Genomic DNA, 26,451 nt, shown 5'->3' on the forward strand with positions numbered 1-26,451 from the left:
GTGTCAAGCTTTTTGAGAGTTGGAGATGTGCATTATAGATGGTGAAAAGGCTTTTGGGTGTCCTGAAGTAGTTCAGGAGCGCTGGTCATCAGTACTACAGTTGGGATATTGCTTGGCCACCCACCACAGGATATCCAGCCTCTGACCTGTCTGTAGCCACAGTATTTATGTTGCTGGTTTAGTTGAGTTTCTGAGCCAGGATATTGATTGTGGGGTCTCAGCTATAGTAATGCCATTGAATCTTAAGGGTAGATGGTTGGACTGACTTATTGGAAATGTTCATTGCCTGGTTTGTTGCACAAACCTCCGTTAACATCTATCAACCTGAGCCTGAATATAGTCTAGGTATTGATGCAAGCAGATAAGGACTGTTCCATTTACTGAGGTAATTGAATATTGTGCTATCTACAGGTAACATCCCCACTTCTGAGCTCACATTGAAAGCAGGTCTTTGATGAAGCAATTAAAGACAGTTGGGCCCAGAATACAACCCTGAGGAGCTCCTGCAGTGATGTCCTGGGGCTGGCATGATTAACCTTCAATAACCACAAATATCTTCCTTTGTGCAAGTTAATACTTTAAACATCAGGTTGGTTTCCCTTTAATGCTCATTGACCTGAATTTAACGGCACTCCTGTTGGCACATTACGACAAATGCTGGCTCAGTGTTAAGGGCAAACACACTCCACTCAGTTCTGAAATTTAGCCCTTTGATCCATGTTCGGTCGAAGATTGTAATGAGGTCTGCAGGCAAGTGATTCTGGCGAGACTAATCTAGGGTGTTGGTGAGTAGGTTATTGGTGAATAAGTGCCACTTAAGAAGAAAATCAGTGACAGACTCCCTCACTATGCTGATAATTAAAATTAGACTAAGTGATAACTGTCTGTCTGAAATGGGCTTGTCTTCCCTTTTTTAGAACAGGACACAGCTGGGTAATGTTCCAGATTATCATGTAGAAGCTTGTGTTAAAATACTGGAACAGCTTAGGTAGAACAGTGGCTAGTCTGGAATGCAGGTCTTCAGTAATACATCTGGGATATTGATTGGTCTTACAGTGTTTGCTATATCTGGTGCTCTTGGTCATCTTTTGAATCATGTGGAGTGAACCAAATTGACTAAAGATTGGTCACTGTGGGGGGTTGGGGGGGGGAGAAATTGCAGAAAGAAACTGAGGTGGACCATCACCCTTCTGGCTGAATGTGGTTACAAATACTTTTGCCTTAACTTTGCTATTTATATGCTTTGCCATTGTTAATGATGGGGATATTCTTGCAGCCACCTCATCCCTTAACAGTTTACCTGTCTGCCACTATCCATAATTAAAGGTGATAGGACTTCAGAGCTTAAGTCTGATCTGTTGGTTGAGATATTACTTAACTTTGTCCTTTATATTCTGTTTGTGCTGTTTAGTAGCCCTGTGTTGCAGCTTGAGTGGACTGGGACCTCATCCTTATTTGGTATGTCTGTTGCAGTTCCCAGCATGTTCTTCAATGCCACTCCTCATTGAACCAGTGTTGATTCCCATGCTTGACAGTGTTGGTAGAAAGAGGGAAATGAGGTCAGGTGATGTACATTTCTGGTATTGCCAAAGGTGCGCAATGCCTCACAGGTGCCCAAGTTTTAGCTACAAGCTCCATTCTAACTCTATACCATTTTGTGGTGCCACACAACACAAGCAAAGGTGTCATTGATGTGAGGACATGACTTTGTCACCACAAGGACTGTGTCATGATCATTCCTACCAATATTATCAATGGACAGAGGCATCTGCCACAGGAAGATCAGAAAAGTTGATTGATCTGGGAGCATGTCCAACTTCAGTGCCCAGGTAGACTATCCAGATTAACTCCTCCATTTGAACATAGTGGTAATGGTACACATAGGTGGTTTGCTAAGCCATTTCACAGGGCATCTAAGAATCAACCAATAAATGAACAATGAATATCCCACAGAGTACTGCATTGAAAGCTTTGAATGAAAAACTGAGGTATACCAAAGGAGAAATTAGAAAATTGGGATGGGTTGAGTTTTGAGTTACATATAGGCCAGACCAGGTAAGGATGGCAGATATCCTCCTGAAGAACATGAGTTGTGTTGAGCACAGGACATTGACAATTGTATAAACAGAAATTTTATTCAATCAAATATTCAGAAGCCTGAAGTCACCATCTACCATCCTTATCACAAACTCTGCTCACTAGTTACTGACTCCACCCCTCTTCCTGGCAACAGACGGAACTTGACCAAATTATTTGCAGCCTTTGTTCAACTTGGAGCTGGAATTGAGTTTTCATTCTTATCTGAGCCATGCCCAAGACTGACAGTTTGCACCTCTTCAACAATATTTTGCTCTAACCCCATTTTATCTATCTACTGATGAACTTTCTTCCTTGCTTCCTTTATCTTCAGGTATGATTATACTGAAACTATTTTGACCGATCTCAGTATATTTTTGCTCCTCCAAAACAATGCTTTTGAGTCTGATTAACACTATTGCATCATCCATCTATATTGGATCTTGGTGTCCTAATGTCTCTTTAAATGGCTTGGGATTAATATTTGGTAAAGTTCCTGTGAAGTGCACTGGGATATTTTTGCTGTATTAAATGTTCTATATAAATGGAAGTTGCCATTGTAGTCTACAGCATATCTTAAAACCCTGAACCTATTAAATCTATGCCTGGATTGGCATGAATACTTTCTGTGGAAAAAGACACGCTTTCCACATAGTGTAGAGGCTGCTACCGCGATGTGAAAGCAAGACACCAGTCAGTGGGCTGCAGAACAAAAACTGATTTTTTTTCCCACCTTGCACGGGCCTTTTAAGAGGAACAGTTCCTGCCCACCGAAAACAGAAATGACGTATGCGCTACGTCATCAAACTTTTCCCGCGCGCGGGTTCTCCCCGTCGCTCGGGGAAGACGAAGGCCCAACGCCATCTTGGGCCTCGCCACTCCGATGACGTGCAACCCGACCACCAAGCCAGTTCGCTTGCTTGAACAGTGAGTCACAACAATAGAAATAAAGATTCAAAGACATGGGAAACAAAATGATGTGCTAATATCAACAAGCATTTAAAGGCATCTGGCAGCTGTGTTATAAAACCATAGCTCAATGAAAAGGTCCTGTTGCTATTAGAGTAATAGTATTAAAATCACAGGACTGTATTTAATCTCATAATACTTTGCTTTTTTATGTATCTTTTATATAACATAAAATCTTCCTATTATAGTTCGATCCTGCGACAAACATTTTTATTGCAAACCTCACATTTCTGAATGCAATGGCATTTTGTTTGATCAGCAATTTCCTTCTTTGACTTTCACATTTACTCTCACAGTTTTGCAGCTTTTTTGATTTTTGCAATTACTCTTCTGGCATTTCTCTGTTGTTCACTGAAAGCAATACTCAATGCACCATTGTGTGGGATATTCATTATCCAAATACTCAGGGTCACTGTACTGTGATAGATTTTTTTTCGGCATTCTTTCCCTGAATTGAAAATTCTGGGGTTGCTTAACTCTTAGATCTTTCTGTGCTCCTACAAATTTTTCTATACAAATCCTATGTTTTGCAATGCTCATTCATTGCTGTTTCTTTGATGTTGCCTCTTATTTCATAATGATTAAATATTGGTTAACAGTTGCACATGACCTTTCAATTTTGGCTTAAAGGGAAGATGTCCGTGTTTTATTATCCATGCCAACCAGTGCCACGATGGCAAGTGAACCACATTGTGTGGCTTTGCACCATGTGAAAGGAGAAGAAAATGAATTGATTAAATATGTGATCCATCATCAGAGCAGGCAGGAAAGTGATCCAGAAACAGAATATTCTTTGAGGAAATGATATGTGGCTTATAATACTCTCGCTGTTTTAGTTCCATTTGGAACAAAGAAATTATTTCTTCATAAATGATTAACTTGGTTGATACTTAAAAGTCAGTATCCAACAAAATAATGAATTAATGTAATGATCTAAGAAGCTTGTGAACAGAAAAATAACATAAGCTCATAATTTCATAGAAACGATTAACCTGTAATAAACATGACTTTTGAAAAATTTAAAATGTTATCACAATCAAGGGAATCTCATTATTTCTTCATCTGGAACAATGTTATTCTGAAAACACCAGGCCTCAGTGAGCACTGAATGCATATAAACACAGATCAAGCAACAGTTAATTCGTACATAACATGACACATGGAATTGAATTCACTTAACACAATAGGAATCAAGCTTCTTCAAATAATCTTATGCAAATTGGATAAAAATAATAAAAACTCAAAAGAAATCTTTGAGATGCAAAACAATGGATGACACAATGCAAATAAATTGATAATTATTTAATCAACTTCCCTGTAGCTATAATCATGTAGCTTCCAATTTGAAATGTCTATTGTGTTTTAATTTGTCTAAAGCTTATTGAAAGCAACATCCTTATGATAAATTCTGTTTCCAGGACATGTTGCAGACTATGTATTTCTGCAGTTACCCAACATTCACAGGCTACATGTGAGGCCACATTTAAAATAAAGTAACATCACGCTGCATCGGTCTAATGCCAGCTGAGCTGAAGATACAGATGGTGGGAAGTCGCTGGCATGAGTGCAGAAATCGACTCACAATTTAACAAACAGTTACAGCTGGAGTTGAACTGTTGGCAGGTTTCCACCAGTAATCAACACTAGTGTACGAGTTTTACACCTGCCACAGCAGAATGAGTCTGAGATTGTTTTAATGGGCTTAATTTAAATCCTTTTCCACATGGGCAGTGGTGGATAATTGTACAGTTGTCCTTCTGAGAAAGGGTAAGTGGCAGGATCAGCTGCCAGGATGTCCCATCCAGGTCCTATAATCAAGTGCTGTTGGAATTGCAGCTGGGAAGCCCAAACTTCCTGGATGGGGTTGAAAAGACATTTGGCTCCTCCAACCCCCACAAGGAAAGTAAAATAAATATTTAAACATGGGCATCTACTAACCCACCCCCCTCCCCTTCCTCTTTGCTGCTAGGTTGGTGTGAAAGCAAATGTTAGAAGAGATTTTTTCAGGTGTCCTTATTGTTTATTCAGGACTGGCCAACTATTTTTAATTAAATATTTCATGGCTTTATTAAAGGATGTGGGCTTAGATCATCATCCAAATGCAATAAGTGCTGGGGCCCTGGGGAATGTTGTTGAACAGAGAGTCCTTGGGGTACAAGTACATGGTTTCCTGAAAGTGGCAACTCAGAGAGACAAGGTGGTGAAAATGGTGTATGGGGTGCTTGCCTTCATTTGCCATGGCACTGAGTATAAGAGTTGGGACATCTTGTTACAGTTGTACAAAGAGTTGGTTAGACTGCACTTGGAGTGCCATGTGCAGTTCTGGTCGATCCATTACAGGAAGGATGTGATTAAGCTCGAGAAGGTGCAGAAAAGATTCACAAGGATGTTGCTTGGATTGGAGGCCTTTAGTTATAAGGGGAGATTGGATAGGCTAAGACTGTTTTCCCTGGATTGAAAGAGGCTGAAGAGTGAAAGGTTTATAAAATTATAAGGGACATAGATGGATAGGGTAGATCGTCACGGTCTCTTTTCTGGGGGGGGGGGTTGTCTAAAACTAAAGGGCATAGGTTTAAGGTTTAAGTGAGAGGAGAAAGATTTAAATTTGATCTGACGGGCAAGTTTTTCACACAAAGGGTGGTAGGTATATGGGACAAGCTCCCACGGAGGTGGTAGAGGCAGGTACAATTACAATGTTTAAAAAATATTTGAACAGGTTCATGGATACTAAAAGTTCAGAGAGGTCTGGGCCAAACACAAGCAAATGGGATTAGTTTAGATGGGCATCTTGATCAGCATGGATGAGTTGGGCTGAAGGGCCTGTTTCCATGCTATATAACTCTACAAATCTATGAAGGGGTTGATCTTTTGGAAGGATAGGCCACACAGCTTTCTTGATCCAAACTTATCTGCAGAATACCAGATTTACCTTTCATGAGAAAGGATTTAGAATGTCATTCATAAATAGACCACACATTTCTGGCAGGAAGAAAAGAAAGTTGAAGACACACCTGCCTCATTGTTTACTCATGGCGTCTCCCAACATATCCTCTGTTTAATAAAGAATCAACATCCTCAATGCAGAAGCAGATGGAAGGATAAAAATAACTATGTTATGAAAGAACATTGAAAGCAATTAGGATTTTTTTGATTCAAAAATATGGGCCTTGATTAGATCAACAAAAAAAAATCTCCTTTTAATTTTTCATTCACAACAGGTGATATTCCATTTGGAATGAAATATAAGTAGCTCAGCTGGCTGTGTCTTGACATTAATGCAATAGCTTGAAATGCAGGCCAAAATCCTAAATGCCATATGGCAAAAACGTGCTTAATAATTATAGATGCCAGTGATGTGCTGGAAGGATGGGTAAACAGACAGGACCACTGCTGGCCTTAATTGGCAATGAGGAGATCATTAGTAAAGCAGGTGTTTTGTTCACCTTTATTGTCTAGATTTGAAAGGGATGTGTTGAGCTTATTATAATCACAGTCAGTGTTGAAGTTGCCAGAAGTGCATTTACCTGTTCAAATCTTTTATTCATTACCATCAGCATCATGATGTACTGGACAGTGAGCCAAGGGTTAAAAAAAGTGACTCAGAGTTAATTCTGGCATTGACGTCTTCAACTGAATGTGCTGAGCTTAAGGCCATGCCTTAGTGATGTTTGTTCACGTGGATTTGTGCCATTAAGACAGAAAATAAGAGTATGTTTTGGAGGTCATCCACCTGAATGTTGATAGCTTTTCAAAGGGCTTACTTTTTAACAGTTCAGAAACTTGCCTAAAACTTCAATTGCAAAACTTTTTTTTCAGCATTAATCAGCCAGAAATTGATTTTTCCAGCGTGAAACATGATAACAACTTTTTGTTGTTTGGTATCACACTAGAAATTCAATGGGGTACTTCCTGTTATCATTCTCCTGTGTAGCCATGAGATGATATTAACGTCAGCAATGCAAGTCATTCCCCATGTAGTGGTTCTTTTGGAGTACTGAGGGGAAACTTGGACCATAGAGTGGGGTGCTGTTGGGCACTCCTAACACAACATGGTCTTACTAGCACAGTGCTGGAGTAAATGTCAACCAGTTAAGTAAGTTACTTACCTTTATCCTTGCCCCACCACCATTCTCCCACCAAATTGAACTAACCCCACTGTCATCCCCTAATCTGCAGCACATCCACACAATCTCCCAATCTGTGCCTCTCCCCTCAATGTGACACTGGTCCACATCACCTAACCACCTGTACCAACTGTCAGTCTCTCACTTCTGATCACCATCACCAAGTAGACATTACCTTCTCAAGGTCCCATCCACTACAAAGACCAAGTGCCAGTCACCTACTCCCTATCCTCTCTCCCTACCCCCACCACTTAGTGTCAGCCTCCACTCCTATAACCTTCAACAAGAAGGGTCTCCCACTCCTGATTCCTTTCCCCACTAGAAAACCACTAAAAAATGCTGGTCTCCTGCTTCCAATCCATCACCCCCATCAATTAAAGCAGGGCTCAACTCAGCTATAGCACTGGCTTAATCAGGCCTTTGGCCTCCATTTCCTGAGCCTTGCCTCAGATGTGAGGACCAGGAAGCACAATTACAGTTCTAAATATATGTACCTCCCGGTCCCTTGTGCCCAAGGTCTTGAGCCTCTGACACGTTAACAACCAACACAATCATTCATACTCAACTGTGACACGCATTCAGTGCAGCCGTTATAGGGCACTAGAATTTCTAGGCAAATGATGACTATAAATAGGATAACATTTTTGCTCTGGGTTCATGTTGTCCAATCTTGCTGATATTCTGTACAATGCAATTATATTTTCCACCACTTACATAACTACCATTAAGTGTTGAGAAAGTAAATAGTGGCAGTGGCATGTCATTTTTAAATATTTACTAGCAAAGCAGTTTAATAAACCTGTGTGTTATTGAATGTAAATATGGAAACACAAGTTTAAATGATCTGATATGGGCACATTTTATGTTCAAATGTTAAGAAAAGTGTTTGAGATGAGCTTAAAAGGAATGTGTTCTGAGGTCAACATACTTATGCTCAGCTCCAGATATTGCTTTGGACAAATACAGGGAGTGTACCAGCAATGGGAGAGGAAAAAATGTATGCAAGTACAAGTTAAAGGGAATGTGACAATGCAGAGGATATTAAGTTGACAAAAATTATGAAATCTTTCAGAACAATTCAGGAGGTATCCCAATCCACTGCCACCCTTTGTCAAGGCAGAAGGAGAAAAGCACTGGGATGTGACAGAAAAACAAAAGGGTAAAGAACCTGAAAGAGCAACCTCATGTTTAATATAACACTACATGATACCACCCTACTCTGCAATCCCAGTTTGCTTATTGCCTTGTTGATGACAGATACATGGCAATAGCATGCTTGCTCATCCAACAAGTCAGCTGGGAAACAGGGAATTCAAAACAGATTCAGTTTCTGACATTCAATTGGACAGGACCTCTGGGAGGTAAGACATAGAAAAGGACAGATGTCCTACGTGATCAAACATCAAACTGGTTGGTCATACCTGACAATCATTTAATATTTAAGCAAGTCTCCTGCTTGATTGATGAAGATTCCTCCTTTTCCCAACAAATCAGATTCCAGTAATAAAAATGACATTGAAACAGGGTGAAGATCCAACATTCATATCAAGATACAAAACAGATGAACTGACATTAAACATACCCGATTGGAAAATTCATTTTTTTTTGTTATAAACTGTGTTAAAATGAAAGGGAAAAGAGTAAAAGCTTAAGACATATTCAAGACGGTCAGTTTGTTCTGCAGTATTTAATGTATTCACCCAGCTACCTGGAATAAGAAATCGACTTTACTGGGGATTTGAACAGGGACTGAACACCCTCACTGAAATATATTAACTATGAACCAGCACAGATGGATTTCGGCCCTAACTCTCCCAATGGACATTTGCCCTTTGCAGTTAGGGTAATAATGATTTGGTTTGGAGAGTCTTCAGAATTTAATGATACGGTGAGATACAGAGTGGGATTTGAAGAGGCTTCAGTGAGCCCCACCTCACCACTGACTAAAACAGCTGGCCTCTCAATGTATGCATAACAGGTACTTAAAATGAAAAAGAGAAATTAATTAACAATGGAGTAAGAGCAAAGGCCCTGAAATTCCTTGGGCTGCAGAAAAGGGAAAGTCTAATTCCTGTCCAATGTCTCAGAAGCATCTATTTTTACTGCTATTCTGTCCAATTTGCTGCAGTTATTTAAAGTCCTGTCGAGTAGGGGCGTGGATACATCTGTAATCTAGAGGTACTACTGAGGCCCAGATGCCAGAGGTCACAGGTTTTCTTTGGAAATTCCATCCAGGGCGCTACCTGATGTCAAGTAGAACCATTACTTCTTGCTAATAAACAGTTGTGCCATAGATTTACCTTTCTAAGAGTAAGTTAAACAATCTCAGAGCATATTATTTTAGCTTACTCTGAAAACCCAATGATTCTATCTGCAGTAAATGCAAACTATTGCTCCCAAGGAGGACCTGGGTGTATCTTAAGCAGAACAACTGTCAGCATACTAAGGTAACATTGGTGAAATGTATTTACATATGATGCTCATTTTCCCTGGTTATATCAATAACCTCATCTCCAGGATTTGTGATGGGGTTTCTGGCTTTGGACCAAGAGGTGTCAGGCATTCAGCTTCGAAACACTTGTACTGATGGAAAGAACTCCAAAGAATTTCAAAGTCAAAGACTTTAAAAAGGTGCAGAAGTGCATTATTAATATAGCAAAGATTCCTAAAATATTTTGATTCACTTAGTAGGTATTAAATTTACTTACAGCTGCTCCAGAGACACAAGCCCTTTAAATGCTTGCCTGTCAATTGCACGGATGTTATTCTTATACAGGTAGCTAAAAATAAATCAGAAAATGAAATTCAGAAATATTGTTCAAAGCCAGTGCCAACTTCATGCTGTAGCTATTTCTAATTCCACTTGTGTTCCCTTTCCCCTGTTTACACCCAGAGCATAGATCAGTACCGCACAGGAACAGGCCCTTCAGCCCACAATGTCTGTGCTTACCACGATGCCAAATTAAACTAATCCCATCTGCTTGCATATGATCTACATCCCTCCATTCCCTGCATGTTCATGTGCCTGTCTAAATGCCTCTTTGATATGTTTCTTTGATACTTTTTAAACATCTCCATTTAATTCCCTGTAATCCTCAGAATCTTTAATTTAGTCCTCATAAATCCTCTTATGTTCGAAGTTCTGCATTTATTCTACATTGCACGGTGAAGCTGGACAACACATAGTAAACCACATGTGTGGCTTGTTCTTTGTTTTATGTAGCAGGAAGCTCCAAGTTCTAGTCAACTGATTTAATCAAAAATGAGATCGAAAATGCTGAAAATACTCAGCCTGTCAGGTAGCATCTGTGGAGAGGAAATGGATGAAAGATGTTGAACTGAAATATTACTCTGCTTTTCTCTCTTCACAGATGCCACCTGACCTACTGAATATTCCCAGCATTTTCTGAATGATTTTGGATTTGTAGTACTTGTTTTCAAGAACTGTTATTTCTGCTTACTCTGTGTGTTTGATTATAGTTTACCTTGATACATAAATCTCATTATACCTTGCTCCGGCAGGTGAATGTGAGTGACACACACATTTTATTAAAGCCAGGATTGTAACAGATCCAAGCAGCTAACATTGTATATTATCCTCCTCCTCCCAAATCAAAGAGAGGAATAATGGATCATTGTAACACAAAGGTTCAAGACTGTTGAAAGGAGGAAATACATTAAGTAGCACAAACCATGCAAACAAACACAAATTAGCCACATGTTAAAATGGAAGCCTTTATGTTTTTTTGGAGGTTTCTCCACTGTGTGAAGAATTTGCAGGGCTACACCCATGCAATTAATGTGTTCTCACAGATTTAAGGAACTATTGTAATCTGGACAAAAACACAGGGCTGTCTTTGGCTATTTCTAGTTTCCATTGATAAAGTGATGGCATTGTTTGTTCTGGTGAACAAAGCAATAGTTATCTGCTTTGTACTTGAATAGATTGCAAATTGGTTGATACTCGACTGCAGCCCAAACATAGCCTGGAACAACATTTTTCAGACTGCAGTGACCGTTATAGCAAATGACATTTTGTGGCTTCAGAACTTGCCAGCAGAAACCAGGCATGTAGACCATACGAACTCTGGGAGCAGTACTTCTCTCACAATACCCAAGTTGTCATAAGACAAAGTTAGTTCAGTCTCATGGAAGGAGCTAGACCCACTTGGGTCACGCTTGGAAAGACCATGACAATTGGATATGGAAATGCATGTTTAGCATACAGTGGAATACACTTCATTCAACTGGCAGTTATTTGTAATAACAGCTTGCAGTTATCCAGCAATTCCGAAGTTAAAAGAAATCTGATGTTGCTCACAGAGGCTTAATTTATTCACGAACACAGAGGCATAATTTATTCATGAATACTGAGGCAAAGGACACCTACCTGAAGTTAAATCCCAGTGCCAGACCACACAAGCTCGCAAGTCCTCAATGTTTTATCCAGGAAGGAATTATATTCATCGTGAAGCCCTGCTTCTGCAAAAGTGACCTGCACTGTCCATGGGCTGCTCATACCTGAATGAATTTTGCATGAGTGCTCCCTAGACTGGCACTGCATACTATCAATGTTTGTGCTTCTCTTCAAACTTGCACACAGAGAATCCAGAGGAGAAATGGTGGGCTTCAGAAATCATGGAGAAATTGCTACACAACTCATTTTCTGATAAAACGCTATTAGCTAGTTCATAACAATGAGTCTTATGATTTTGTAGACCATGAAATTTCTGCAAGTTAAAACAAACCATAAGACGTAACCACTGTTCTGGTCACTAGATCCCTCATTTAACCTTACTCACCTAATAGAAAAATCAGATTCCAGCCAAATACCCTTTTATTACCTTACCCAATATGATAGCAAGTTTAAAGGCAGTAGAATGTAAGATTGTGAGAGGTGCAAGTATATCACTCACCCCATTTATTGTAATCCACAGAAACTAAAATCAATGCAATAATCAAAGTATAGGGCATATCAGAATTTAAAGATCTGTACTTACAGGTATTTCAGGTTGTCCAGGTCCTCAAATGCTTTCCTTGGTATTCTTTTGATTTGGTTATTGTTCAACAATCTGTATATAGGTAAAAAATAAATCTTGATTTTCACAATATATAGAAAATAGAACATTACAGCACAGAACAGGCCCTTCAGCCCACGATGCTGTGCCGACATTTTATCCCGCTTGAAGATCTATCTAACTGTTCCCTCCCACATAGCCCTCCATTTTTCTGTCATTTATGTGGCTATCTAAGAGTATCTTAAATGTCCTTAATGTATCTGCCCCCACAACCTGTGCCGGCAGTGCGGTCCACGCACCCACCACTCTCTGTGTAATAAAACTTACCTCTGACATCCTCCTTCTACCTTCCTCCAATCACCTTAAAGTTATGCCCCCTCATGTCAGCCATTTTCACCCTGGGAAAAAGTCTCTGACTGTCCACTCGATCAATGCCTCTTATCACCTTGTACACCTCTATCAAGTCACTATTATGCTGCACACATAATGAAAACGATTTCCTCTATAAAGAATAGGTTCATATGTAACATGCTACACAGAAAAAAATCTTCCATAATTCTGTGGAGACCCTAGAGACTGCAGATGCTGGAATCTGGAGCAAAAACAAACTGCTAGAGGAACTCAGTGGGTCAAGCAGAATCTGTGGAGGCAGAGAAGTTGTAGACTTTTTGGGTTGAGACAGTGTCAGTCCTGCATCTCAAAGCTTTTCTTTTTTTTATATTTGGCTGGATATCTATGTTTTTAATGAATTAACAGCAGTTCAATTTGCTTCTCAAATATTAAATGCTCTTTTTTTTAAAAAAAAGTGGTTTTGTTTTCAAAACTGCTTCTAGATGTGTCTGATTACTAGAGACATTTGGAAGTAGTTAAAAGTTCTTTGACAGCATGAGCTGAGAGAAGGTTATCAGGTCAAACTGCGGACTACACTGCCCAAGGCCAAAACCCCACTCAGACCATGACCTCCAGGTCATTAGGAGCTGCACAGCCATGAAAGTTTAGTTCAGCCAGGGCAGTAGTGGGTTTGTTGGTGGGCAGGGAGAAGGGAGATGACTGTGAGCCACAGCTGGATCCAGTCCAATCCTGGCCATTAATGACAAGATGGTATGTGATCAGAACTCTCAGAAAGTTTCTAAATTGTCTCCCAGCAATACAAATGTACTTTTATTACCAGGAATAAACAAGTCTGGTTGGAATAGGTTTTCAACATGCCAGCCCAATATAGAAAAACTGATTTTCATTTTGTGCCTGGGAGACAAGTCAAACATTTATTCATTTGTTCTTTGCAGGAAAGTAAACAGTGAATTGTTTTTTCCTCTGCAAAAACATTATGATTAGACTGAGTCCAATATCTGAGTATTAATTTGCTGTGTAACCAATAACTTGTCCATTCAAGGACAAAGTAACGTGTGCCAAATCTTTCTTGGCATTTAAAACTTGTATATCCAAACAAATCTTTCTTTTCAGTTTTATGATCATACTGAAACCACTGAACCAGGAGTATGTACAATAGCTGTAGGATGTTATTTTTAGACTGGTAGCCAACTGAAAACTAATTGGATAGTGGAAACACTGGTGACTGCCTTTCAAGAAAGTTTCTTTCAGCTGTAAACATTTTCTGCTACTTTGTTCCATGAATGTCACCCTTAGCAGCTGATCTAATTCAATGTGCAGTTCTGTCACCTCACAAGTTATATTTTTCTTTCACTCTTAAATACTCCATTTGGGCATGCAAGGGCAACTGCTGTTGCGCCAACTGTATGAGCAGTTTAGACAATTATGGCAGGAATCGCTCAGTATGTTTATGTCACTGCCTAAAATGATAACAGGATGTTACTACACGACAGCCAACGCTATCCAGATTTTAAACACTCTTGGTGAAAACCATCCTCAAGACCTCTCTAACTCTCCCAGCACTTGCATTTAGCCTATACCCTCAGGTTACAGACACTTCTGTAAAGAGAAAAAAATCTCATTTTCTAACCTATCTATAAATGCTCCACCCCAGGCAATATCCTGGTGAATCTCCCTTGCACCCTCCCCAGTGCAGTCACCTCCTTCCTTTGGTGTGATGACGAAAACTGTGCACGGTGCCGCAGGCGTGACCTAACGAATGTTTTATAAAGTTGTACTATTAATGTCCCTGCTCTTATATTCAATGCCGCTGCTAATGAAGGCAAATGTTTTCTTGGCCACTTTATCTACCCATGATGCTGCCTTCAGGGATCCTTAGACATGTACTCCAAGATCTCTCTTATCTTCAGTGCTCCCTTGGGTCTTACCATTCATGGTGTATATCCTAGCCTTATAATTCCTTCCAAAGTGCATTATCTCACACATTTTTCAGGATTAAATTCTTTCTCAACTCATCTTACCAACTGCTCACTACTATTCTGTAGCCGAAGCCTGCCTCCACACTGTTAACAGCACTACCAATGTATGTGTCATCTGCAAACTTACTAATCACACCTCTTAAATTTACATACATTCAATGACTCTACCTCAACAGCTTTTAGGGTAGAAAATTCCAAACATTCATGATCCTCTGAAATAAAACATCCTTTTGATCTCCATTTTAAATTATGACCCCTATTGACTGCTAGCTCTTGCCCCACCCCTTTCCTTCACCTTTTTATGTTGGCTGTCCCCCTTCCATCTTTTAGTCCAGAAGAAGGGTCTTGACCCAAAATGTTGACTGTCTATTTCCCTCCATATATGTTGCCTGCCCCATTGAGTTCCTCCAGCATCTTGTTTCTTTTATATTCTGCAACCTACGGGCTCTTAAAGTTTAGCAACCAACTCAATTTCCATCTATTCACTGTACTGTCAAAGAAATAGTGCCTTTAGCTTTCAATTTCTTATATACAAGGATCCAAGATGCAATATCACTATGGAAAAAAATAACCTAGGACTGGACGATAAATTGGTATTGTGGATCTAAGTGTTTCTGACAGAAGCTGACTTAGAGACATTACACTATTGATGCATTCTTCAATCTATCATCTCCTTGACAATGTGTTGTTGTGAGAAAACATGATGGAAGAGAAATACCAAGGAGTCACACTGTTGGGAGAAATGTCATGAAAAGTACAGATGCACAGCAGTTTGGAAGGTTTGGCCTGTCAAGGAAGACTGTAATCTATAGTAAATTGTAAAGATGAAAAGACCTATGATCTTGTGACAAACAAAACCATTTTTTGTGGCATGTTTAATGATGAAGTGTTAATGCATTAGGTGTTCAATTTATAGGGCATGTTCCACCTGGAGACTGTGGTTATGGAGAATCTTGTGATTTGAAAATTGTGCTTACTGCAAATGTATCACATGACAAATGCAGTATATGGAGACAGATGTGTGAAGAGAATGATGGATGGAAGTCCAGTGTGTCGGCAATGAAATGTGTTCAACATACAATGTAGCTTGAAGCATATTGCCAGTACTGTACCTGGAGGTGCCAATTAGTGCAGCTCAGATACAGTGTAATGTATGTAGCATGCTTTGACATGAAAGAGTAAAGTTGGAATTCTGAGTCAATTTTCTAATTGGAAAGAGTTGTTAGTAAAATAGCGTTCAAGGAAACTAAGTTTATTTGCATGATGAAAGATTCTATCTTGAGTTTTTGTAAACACAGCTCAGAATATCAGAAAATAAAGAATAAAAAAGTTGTTTCAATCTACTAAGACAATGGGGCAGAAACCAATTACAGAGGTCCAAGAGTAATGGCATCATGTTTTCGAAAACTGGATTAACCAGGAATAGAGTAATTGTGAATATATTTCTGGAAAAATCTGCCTCCTCGTTTTTCAGTAGGGTTTTATTTTCTCTATCATTTTGTCTAGCATCAACCCATCCCAGACAATCATCACTGTCAGAGCAACATACAAAATGCACCTGTAGGGAGGTTTTTCAACCTTATTAGTCTTAAAATGGCAGTTTCCATTTACACACAGAACAATCAGGTATTACCAACCCCATTTCTCCTGAAATTTGCTATTTAAATACTTATGCCTGTTGTTTCCTGCAGTCTCAGGTATGTCCTCTCTGCTGTAATTGCTTTACCCATAAAAGTCAGAGACACAGTCATTCTCAGCTTCCTAGTCTCAAGATTATTGCAGGCAGAGCAGCCACCTGCTTCCGCCTGCATTACCGGCTTCTCATAAGGGCAAGCATTCAAAAACTACCTCCGCGTCTTTACAGGCACCATATTAGCACCATCCTGCCAGGAGTGCTTGGCTTCAATCCTGGAGGGTCACTGTGGCCACATGCAAAATCGCTATGCCTCCTGTGGGCATTATCCTTCACCAGCCTATCAGGTCACCCTGACTCCCTGGGAGCATTTTTCCACCTCCTTCTCATCATTATGCATTCATTCATTCAGTCCCCTGGAGCTGGAAGAATGTTGTTTGTATTGTGGTATGTCCCTTTAAAAGCTGGCAGCATAGATAACACCTGCTGTGCTACATGCTAACGAGTGTGAGAACTGGCAATGCATCCATAAGGAAATGCTCATATTGAAACCAGCTATCTCAGTATCACCATGGTGTTACACAGGGAACCCAACAATGCTGTGCTGTGAACCTTACAAATGTAGTTCTTGCACTTTATGTATTATTCACAAACATTAGGCTGACCCAACCTGGTGTCCCATTGCCAAAAATGGCAGAGCAATTTCTTGTCCTATTCAACAGCACATGCATAAAATGTGCTATCTTGAAATCACCTCAATTTATTTGAAAGGCCTGTGCAGTCCTAATCTTCTCTTGGTTGCAAAAGGAAAATGCTTAGTAGATAATTCCTCCTATAATCTCCTAGGAAAACAAGTAATCAGAGGAAAATGATTCAAGCCTATCAGTCTTGGCTGGTTGTGTTCCACAAACGGCATTAGATCATTTCAGTGGCACTGGAGTAATAATTTTCTAAGGTGTATTTGATTACAATATTATGGGAAATCTGTTGTTGGTGTTATCAGGAGGTATGGAAATGTTTCTCGTCAGCTCTGAATCCTCTTTAATACATCAATGATCCTTTGCTCGGGGAGACAAGACTGGACAGGATTAGTGGTCTTACAAGTTATTTATGAAAGTTTGGATTGTTTTGACCGAATATCTAAGTGCTGGGTTAGCATTATTGATGGGAGAATAACCTTGAATGATTTTTACCCTGTTTCTTTTAATGTTTAGACCAGATATTCAAACTCTTGACTTTCTGATTGCAAACCAAAGAAGAACAACCCTGTTGAGGTACATAATTTTGTACTTTGCCTACTCATGACGGTTCTGCCACTCAAGTAAGATCATGGCTGCTCTTTTCAGCACCACTTTCTTGCATAAACCCCCATAGCCATTGATTCTCTTAATATTAAAAATTCCAGCAATCTGTGTCTTGATATACCCATCCTTTGACCTAAAAGGATGTCACAGCAGTTATATTATACAATAAATCTAACATCAATATATTATGCACTTCTCTTAATAACCAGGGTACTGTGATCAAAAGTTACATCAAAGGTTTTACTATGACTGAAATCAACACAGCAAGAAGATTGAACTCTGGACCTTTTGAGGCATGCAAAACATATATACAAATATGCATTGAAGCAAACTAAAGATGAGACTGAAAATGATTCAGGTGTCTGAGTAACCTGATGGTCAACTAACACAAACAATGAAAACTAATTGTCAACCAAATCCATCGTAGATCGAGCATCTTAACTAGAACTGAAGAATACAATTCAGAGGAAGTTATGACATATCGTACAGTGCTGTGGTCAAACTGACACTGTCGCCAAGAACATTGGGAGTGATATCACATGTTGGAAAGCCACAAGGTTGATCTCAATATCAAGTATTTAAGAAATGAGTCAGGGGTGGATAGCAAGTTGCTGAGTGGTGACTTATAGAAAAATGCTGCAGTTAATGGAATGAAAAAGGTAAATCTAGATTATTTTATGAAAATACAATACTATGCTGGGGAACATAAATTCAAGCTAGTGTAAAAGCTGAATTCTGGACATGCTAAGGTGAAGTCCCGATGTTTCGGGAAAGTCCTAAAATGTTATTATTCTCATGCTAAGTTGTCATGAGAATAATTTCAGATATATTAACTAGCATAGTACTGCTCTCTTTAGTTGTCTCCTGATTCACCAACACTACAAATCCTTGGTACATGATGAATACCAGCTGAGATATATTAGTGCTCAAGCTTTTCCAGCCATTACTAGGCAATGTAATGCAGGCACAGCAGTAGAAAACCATACCTGTTACCCAAACGAGCCTTCCGTTTCCTTGTATGGATTTACAAATAAGAACAGAAATCTGCCAATGTCACTGCAGGGTGAAAGATGAAAAAACCTGCCGAGACAGAGTTCTGTGGTAATTTATAAGTAATTGGTGGAGGCAAAATTGACAAATATCTTGCTATGCGTCAGCACATCAGCTTGCTCAATTTAATGCTGTTGCTGTTTAATGCAAAATAAAGATAGAAGATGCTGGAAGTACTCAGCAGGTCAGAAAGCTTCTGTGGAGAAAGAAATATTTAGCTTTTCAGGTCATCTGGACTAGAATATTTCCAGCGTTTTCTGTTTTTATTTCAGATTCCCAGTATCTACAGTTTTTTCTTTGCCTTTTCAGAGACTAATGTTCTGTTGAAAGGTTCAGAGTAAATGCGAGTAAATAAAATATCTTTTTATATATACAGCACGGTAACAGGCCCTTCTGGCCCAATGAGTCCGCACCGCCCATTTAAACCCATGTTAACCTACCCATACGTCAAAAGTAGTAATATTTTGTCAAGAACTTGACATGGTGCAAGATCACAAATACCACAGTCACAAGATCATTGCATTGAAGGAGGCCATTTCAGCTTGTTCTTTCAACTGCCCACCACAAAACCCCTTCAATTTAGACTCTAAACTGATTGCGGTGATTTTTTTCCCCAATTCTGATTCGGAAGTTTATTCAATGTAACAATTATGTTTTTAAAGAACCTCCTAATAACAATTCTAATTTGATCCAGTTAGTTTGGTATCTTGTGTAGGTCTGAGCAATTTATATTGGCTTTTGAACTCCAAATCATTGTTGCAAATTAGAAAAAGCAGTGCTCCAAACATTGGTCCCCAGCATAAGTCACATTAGCCCTTCCCCAGCCACGTTTACACCTTCCTCTTTCCTCCTGCCCTAGCTTTAAGTCTATTTGTTTCAAATCTTTAGCTAAAGATCACATTCCAAGGCATACCCTAGTTTTGAACTTTACTAATAGTCTACTGTGTGGAGCTTAATTAAAAATCTGCAAATTAAATACAACATGTATTTAATTGATTACTATAGTCTACTGGGGAGTTAAGAGAAAGGTTAATAACCCTGTGAATTTAATTTGTCACACTTATGAATATGAGTACTGCATTGACCTATTTCCAGTTCACTAGTCTCCTCTCTGCACAGTTACCCCTTTATAATGATTGGCAATGCTTCACAAATTACTACTTTAACTCTCCTCAGCAACCCAGCATTCCATCTAAGAGACATCAATGTGATTCATTTTGCCTGGGATGAATCTGTTAAAGGACAGTGTGTTACTCTTGCCCTCCCTGGTAATGACTTTGTTCATAATTCTGTTTAATAGACACCACATAACTCTCTTTTTTTCAACTTTGACCCATTTCTTCGGTATGTTTTTAGTGTCAGATTTATACATTTTTAAGCGAAAGGAAAACTTGTTATTATGCTGTGCAATTCAAAACTTCAAAGTGTACCTAAGGCAGAGCAGAGAAAAACCTTTCAAATGAAATAGCCCTGTGTTAAATTGTTTTTGTTTAGCCACAGGCAAGGTCTGGAAAGACTGGAGAATAGCCAATGTTGTTTCTTTGTTTAAGAAGGGCAACAGGGTTAAACCAGGAAATTTGAGGCCAGTGAGCCTTACATCTACAGCAGGGAAATTATTGGAGAAGATTCTTAGGGACATGATTTACTCACATTTGGAAAAGTATGGAGTTATTCAAGAAAGTCAGCATGGTTTTGTGTGGAGGAGGTCACGTCTCACAAATTTGATTGTTTTTTGAGAACGTGACAAAGATGATTGGAAAAGTTAGTATTGGGATACCGTCGACATGGACTTTTGTAGAGTATTTGGCAAGGTCCCTCATGGTAGTCTGGTCCAGAAGATTAAGTCACATGGGATCCATGGTGAGTTGGAAGTTGGATACAAAGTGGCTAGGTCATAGAGGGTAGTGGTGGAGTGACTAGAGATCTGTGTTCAGTGGTGGTCTGCAGGGATCAGTACTGGAACTTCTGAAGAAGGAATCTGGTAGGATGAGGGACAGTAGACCATGGAATAAAGGGGTGGGGAATAGAAGGTAGTGGGCAGGTCATGAAGGGCAGGGAGGGGAAAGAGAAGGGAAAGGGGACCACGGGGATGAGGGGAAACAAAGGGAAAAAGGGGGGAAAAACAGAGGAGCAAGTTAGATAAATCAATGTTGAGGCCATCAGGTTGGAGACTACCAAGGCGGAATATGAAGCGTTGCTCCAACCTGCACCTGGCCTCAATGTGGCAGTAGAGGAGGCTGTGGATAGACATGTCAGTACGGGAGCAGTATGTGGAAGCCACTGGGAGGTCCTGGCTGTTGCAGCGGACAGTGCGGAGGTGCTCGACGAAGAGGTCACCCAATCTGTGTTGGGTCTCACCGATGTAGAGTAGTCCATACCGGGAGCACCGGATGCAATAAGTGACTCCCTCGGATTCACAGGTGAAGTGCTGCCTCACCTGGAAGATCTCTCTAGAGCCTTGAACGGTGGTGAGGAAGGAGGTGTAGGAACAGGTGTAACACTTTGCACGGTTGCAGGGATAAGTGCCGGAAGGTCATCAATGGGAAGGGATGAGTGGACAAGGGAGTCACGGAGAGAGCAATCCCTGCAGAAAGCAGAGTGGAGGAAGGAGAAGATGTGCCTGCCAGTGGAACCCCATTGGAGGTGGCGGAAGTTGCAGAGTATGACGTGTTGGATGCGGAGGCTCGTGGAGTGGTAGATGAGGACAAGGGGAACCCTGTCCCTGTTATGTCGGGGGGAGGGATGGGTGAGGACAGACGTGCGGGAAATGGAGGAGAGGCGGATGAGGGCTGCATTGATGGTGGTGGAAGGGAAAAAAGAGTATATCTCCAACTTCCTGGAATGGAAAGCCTCATCATAAGAATGGATGCAGTGGAGGTGGAGGAACCAAGAGAAAGGGATGGCATCCTTGCAAGTGACAGGGTGGGAAGAGATGTAGTCAAGGCAACTGTGGGAGTCAGTGGGTTTCTAAAAGAAGTCGGTGGATAATCTGTCCCTGGAGATGGAGACAGAGAGATCCAGAAAGGGGAGAGATGTCTTGGAGATGGACCAAATAAACTTGAAGGCAGGGTGGAAGTTGGAGGCAAAGTTGATGAGATTGATTAAGTGCAGGAAACAGCCCCAATGCAGTCGTCAATGTAGTGGAGAAAGAGTTGGGGGGTTTTCTCCAAGTTGTTTTGTGTCATTGTGGAAATACTGTGTGGCACTTCTGCACAGCTGATGTGATTCCCACATCAGTTATGCTCAGGATGATGTCAAGAAAATGAATTAATTTTTTCATGATATATGAGGATAGGTTGAGTGAGCTAGGGCTTTTCTCTTTGGAGAGAAGGAGGATGAGAGGTGACTTGATAGAGGTGTACAAGATGATAAGAGGCATAGATCGAGTGGACAGTCAGAAACTTTTTCCCAGGGCGAAAATGGCTTACATGAGGGGGCATAATTTTAAGGTGACTGGAGGAAGGGGTAGGGGGTAAGTTTTTTTTTACACAGGGAGTGGTAGGTGTGTGGAACGCACTGCTGGCAGAGGTGGTGGAGGCAGATTCATTAAGGTCATTTAAGAGACTCTTAGATAAGCACATGAATGATAGAAAAATGGAGGGCTATGTGGGAGGGGAAGGTTAGATAGATCTCAGAGCAGGATTAAATGTTGGAACAACAACGTGGGCCGAAGGTCCTGTACTGTGCTGTTATGTTCTATGTATATATGTGCAGATTTGTAAAGGTCAGAGAGAGGAATAAACAGGATGCACATGTTTTAGCAGCTTTCTTTGTTTCTTAATGTTTCAATACATTCCTGGCACCACATAACATGGGAATAACAAAAATATCCATATATCACCGCTAGTTTGGTTCACTTCAGGTGAACGTTATCTACATCTGTTTCACGGAGAGATATCTGACACTACAATTGGAAACTGTCCCTAAACTTCTTGGAAGTAATGCCATGGGATTTTTAAGATTCACCTAAAAGACAGATCCAAGTCTCATATCTCATTTCATCAACTTCGCGCCTAACAGTGCAGTTCTTATGGGATATTGAACCATTGGGCTGGATTTCATAACTTCCAAGTGGGCCTTGCACCCACAATTATCTTTCTAAGAGACAAGGTTGCAATCACTGAGGCATGGTTCACACCTATTTAGTACTTCATTTTCCCCTTAGTCAGTCACTCGGGTTCTGAGGTGACTGATAAGGCCAATGTGGGAACTGTAGGTTCTTCCACAAATGTGGCAGAAGGAGCCTGATGGGATGGGCAGGTGGATAGTTTGTGAGGTGGTGCATTCATTCTTCTATTTTCCTTGGGTTAGGGTTAGGATTAGGGTTAGGGTTAGGGTTAGGGCATTCATTCATAGTGCTAGGTTTCCATACACATAAGGTGACTAGTTAATGATTTCTCTTAGTTCAGATAAGACTAACATAATTGGGAATAGATGAGTCTAATAAAAAGCCAAAATTTTATTTTTTACTTATTGAATTTTGAATTTTCATTCCTGGGAATCTATCAAAACGTCTTGGAACACTTCATTTTCCTGAAAACCAATCAATTTTGATGGACGTTTTATCTTCCACTGTATGAGGAACACCTCAGAAAACATCTCTTAGAAATGCCTTCCAATATTATGATTGGTTCTTAATGATCTTTTAAACTCAGGAGACCTAGCTTGTTGAGGGTTGTTGTTGTAACGTGACTAGATGCTATCAGATAATTCCCATGAAGACAAAAGATAAAAAAACATGTAGAAGTCTAAAGACAAAATTAATTAATTTAGTTGTGGCAACAATACAACTTTGACAATAGTTGGAGGAATATCAATACAAAACAGGTCCATATATGCAGCTCATTGTTAATTTTTTAAAAACACATTCAGTAAGATGCCATATCTTGTTACAAAATAGTTGAATTGAAACCCAGTTGCTAACAATGTCCCAGGAATAATAAGTGTCAGCCTAAGTACTTCTCCATCAGTTAACATTCTGGTTAGAGGTGTGTTAACTGAAGAAATTGCTTCTTTTCCACATTGATTTATTAATGGTCTCAGCTGAATGTATGACCTAACTTTCTGGTTAGAGGAATGTTAACTAAAGAAATTGATCTTTCCACATTGATTCCATTAATGGTATCTTAACTTTATACATAAGGTAATTTCCAGAACCGGCCCAATTAGGCATCCATTTTATGCTGACCTTCAATTTTCCTTAAGTAGTTCTTGTTTTGATATATTTAGAATTACATTATCTAAGCACGCCAGCTTTAGATGCTGGTAGAATGTATTGCTGAGCCAGATTTTACTGAACTGGAGTCTCTCATAGCATATAAACAAATTTTATTTTTACACATTTAAGTTTAAAGATAATTTGTCAATATAATAAATGCGGCATGGGTGACAGAGTGTCTGGAATCATGGGAGGTAATGACTAAACACAAGAAGAACCGAGAAGGAAAGTTAATTAGTGTTGGTGAGGTCAATGTCAAGTTAATATGGAAGAGATATATAAAGAAAGAATGAACATCATATTAAGAGTGAATAATAAAGAGAAGGAAAGGAAAATAATCAAAAATGCACTAAATGGTTTAAATGACTTCCTTCTGGACCAGAATCAGGCAGTTTTTAAATCTAAAACAATTCTCTGTTTCTTAATTTAATCAGAAAACTGGCACTGAGGTGAAGCATTAGAAAGGGGTTACAGAAAGGTACTGAGGGCAAGGGGAGGAAAAGAACATTGAAATCAAGGAATTATGACTTAGAGGAATGACACTGCAGAGAATTGTGTAACAGACTATAATGAGTTTAGATTGCTTATGCATAACAGCAGGGCATGAAACATATGGTTGGTGAGCAGCAGGCAAAATTCACCAACACAGGAGTATAATGTGGTAGAAAAAGTAAAGACCTGGGGAGAAATGACACTCCTACCTTGGGCTGTTAAACATTCAAGAAAGGAAATGATAAAGATCATGGAAGCAGCATTATTGCTCAAAGTTAATTTTATAAGACCAGAAGGGTATTATCTGCTTCAGTATTTAAGGACAGAATCCAATTAAAATGATGAAACAACAGTGGGGTTTGTCTGCTGCTGGGATTGGTACAAAACACAAGGAAGTGGGAAAGAGACGAAGTAGCAAACTTGCAGAAAAATTGCAAATTTATTCAAGAAATTTTGAAGTAGTGAAAATAGGAGGAAGACCTTGATTATTCTAATGCAGACTGAAAATAATTTAAGAAGCATCTGGACAAGCACTTGAATTGCCAAGACATAGAAGGCTACAGGCCAAATGCAGATAAATAGGATCAGTTTACAGAAGATAAGTACAATGGCCAGCATGGAAATTATGGGTTGAAGGGTCGGTCTGCTTCTGTGCTGAATGGCTCTGACTCTAAATAGGGGAAAGAATTGTTGAAGTGTGTACAAGAGAACTTACTAAACTGGTATATTTCTAGACCAGTGCGGAAGGAAGTGGGGTTGGACCTCGTCCTGGAGAATAATGTGAGGCTGTACCATGTAGGAGAATGTTCAGGAAATGATAGCCACTATGTCTTTTTCATTTAGACACGTTAGCAAAAAGAACAAGGAAGGAAATTTAATGTGAAAGCCTTCAAATAGAGAACTAATTTCAGTGAGTTAATGAGGGATCTGAACTAGGTGGTTTGGAATGAAAATTGGAGGGTGCAACGGTGAACGAGCAACAAAAAGCCTTCAGATTCAGGTACAGACCAAAAACATTCCCAGGGTTGGGGGTGGGTGGGTGGTGGGGTCCAAAGTTTAAGCTCTATTGATGAGTGAAATTATAGAAATCAAAGTGAATCAGAAAAAGGAGGTTGATTATGCGTAAAAAAGTTTCTAATTTAGTCATTATACATAAAGTGGATAGAAAAGGTGGAGAGGAGATTAAGAAGGACAAAGAAAGTGAATGACAGCAGATTTATAACTGACATGTCAAGGTCTCAAAAGTAAAAGATGAGAAGATAAATAATCTTCTAGACCGACTCAGCTACTAAGTGCATTCTTTGATTGGTCTAGTGAAAGAAGAGGATGTCTATAATGTCACTATAAAGAAAGAAGTATTGGTTCAACAGGATAGGATAGAGAGACAGCATCAAACTTTTATTTAAACATCCTACTAAGTTTGCTGCAGAAAGGGCACTCTTAACAATGCAAGCTGTTAAGATGATGCCCATCAACCCTCCCTATACCTCTATCAGCTTGTACTTCCAGGAGGTTATATCCGAGTTGCTGTGGAAAAAAAGTCTAACGAATGCTATATGATGTTCACTGCAGTAAAGTTTTTCCTAGTTTAGTGTAACTCTTTATACTAGTTACTGATTTTGATCTCCCAACACATTTTATCTTGATATTCAAAATGTAAAACTGGAAGCTGTTTAGAAACACCCTGGAGCTGGATCTTTATTTAAATCATTGCTAAAATGCTTCAGTTATTTCCATTCTTTTCCCTTTCCCTTTGTATTACTAGATCATACCTTGCTACCAAGAATTGGTAAAACTAATTTTCCAACCTAATCTGGGATCTCCCTCAAAGGAGGGCAAAGAAGAGGTATGACAGTAGATTAGCAACAGACATGTTAGGGTCTCAAAAGTAAAAGACAAAAAGGTAAATGATCTTCAATAAGATCTAGGTACCCTTACGATACTTCTCTTAATGAAAAGCCACATGAATATAATAGTATAGATTCAAGGGTGAAATAAAGCTTTTTCCTCTTTGAAATTCCTCTTTGAAGTATCATAACTTCCCCATTTTAAAATCCAGGAATACTTTGAACATTTCTCAAGGGTCTAAAGTTTAATTAGATCTTTGGTCAGCAATTAGAAACAAAGGTTCTAAGTAAGTACTTATATTTAGTCATAATTTACAATGTACCTATTTTAAAAGCAGATCATATAGTTCCAAGTTTTTCCCGGTGGTCTACCACTCATGTGAACAAAAT

General features: G+C 39.6%; 1 protein-coding gene across 1 annotated transcript in view; it reads right to left on the reverse strand.

The window, feature by feature from the left end:
• The window catches only part of LOC127574005 (peroxidasin homolog), a 256,921-nt gene that overhangs the window by 176,201 nt on the left and 54,269 nt on the right, over positions 1-26,451 (reverse strand). The window contains exons 3-4 of the mRNA XM_052022598.1: positions 12,170-12,241; positions 9,878-9,949 (exon numbers count right to left, since the gene is read on the reverse strand). Of these exons, the coding sequence (XP_051878558.1) occupies positions 9,878-9,949; positions 12,170-12,241 (144 nt within the window). The remainder of the gene's footprint in view (positions 1-9,877; positions 9,950-12,169; positions 12,242-26,451) is intronic.

This window comes from Pristis pectinata, chromosome 9, assembly GCF_009764475.1.
Source record: "Pristis pectinata isolate sPriPec2 chromosome 9, sPriPec2.1.pri, whole genome shotgun sequence".
Classification (NCBI taxonomy): domain Eukaryota; kingdom Metazoa; phylum Chordata; class Chondrichthyes; order Rhinopristiformes; family Pristidae; genus Pristis; species Pristis pectinata.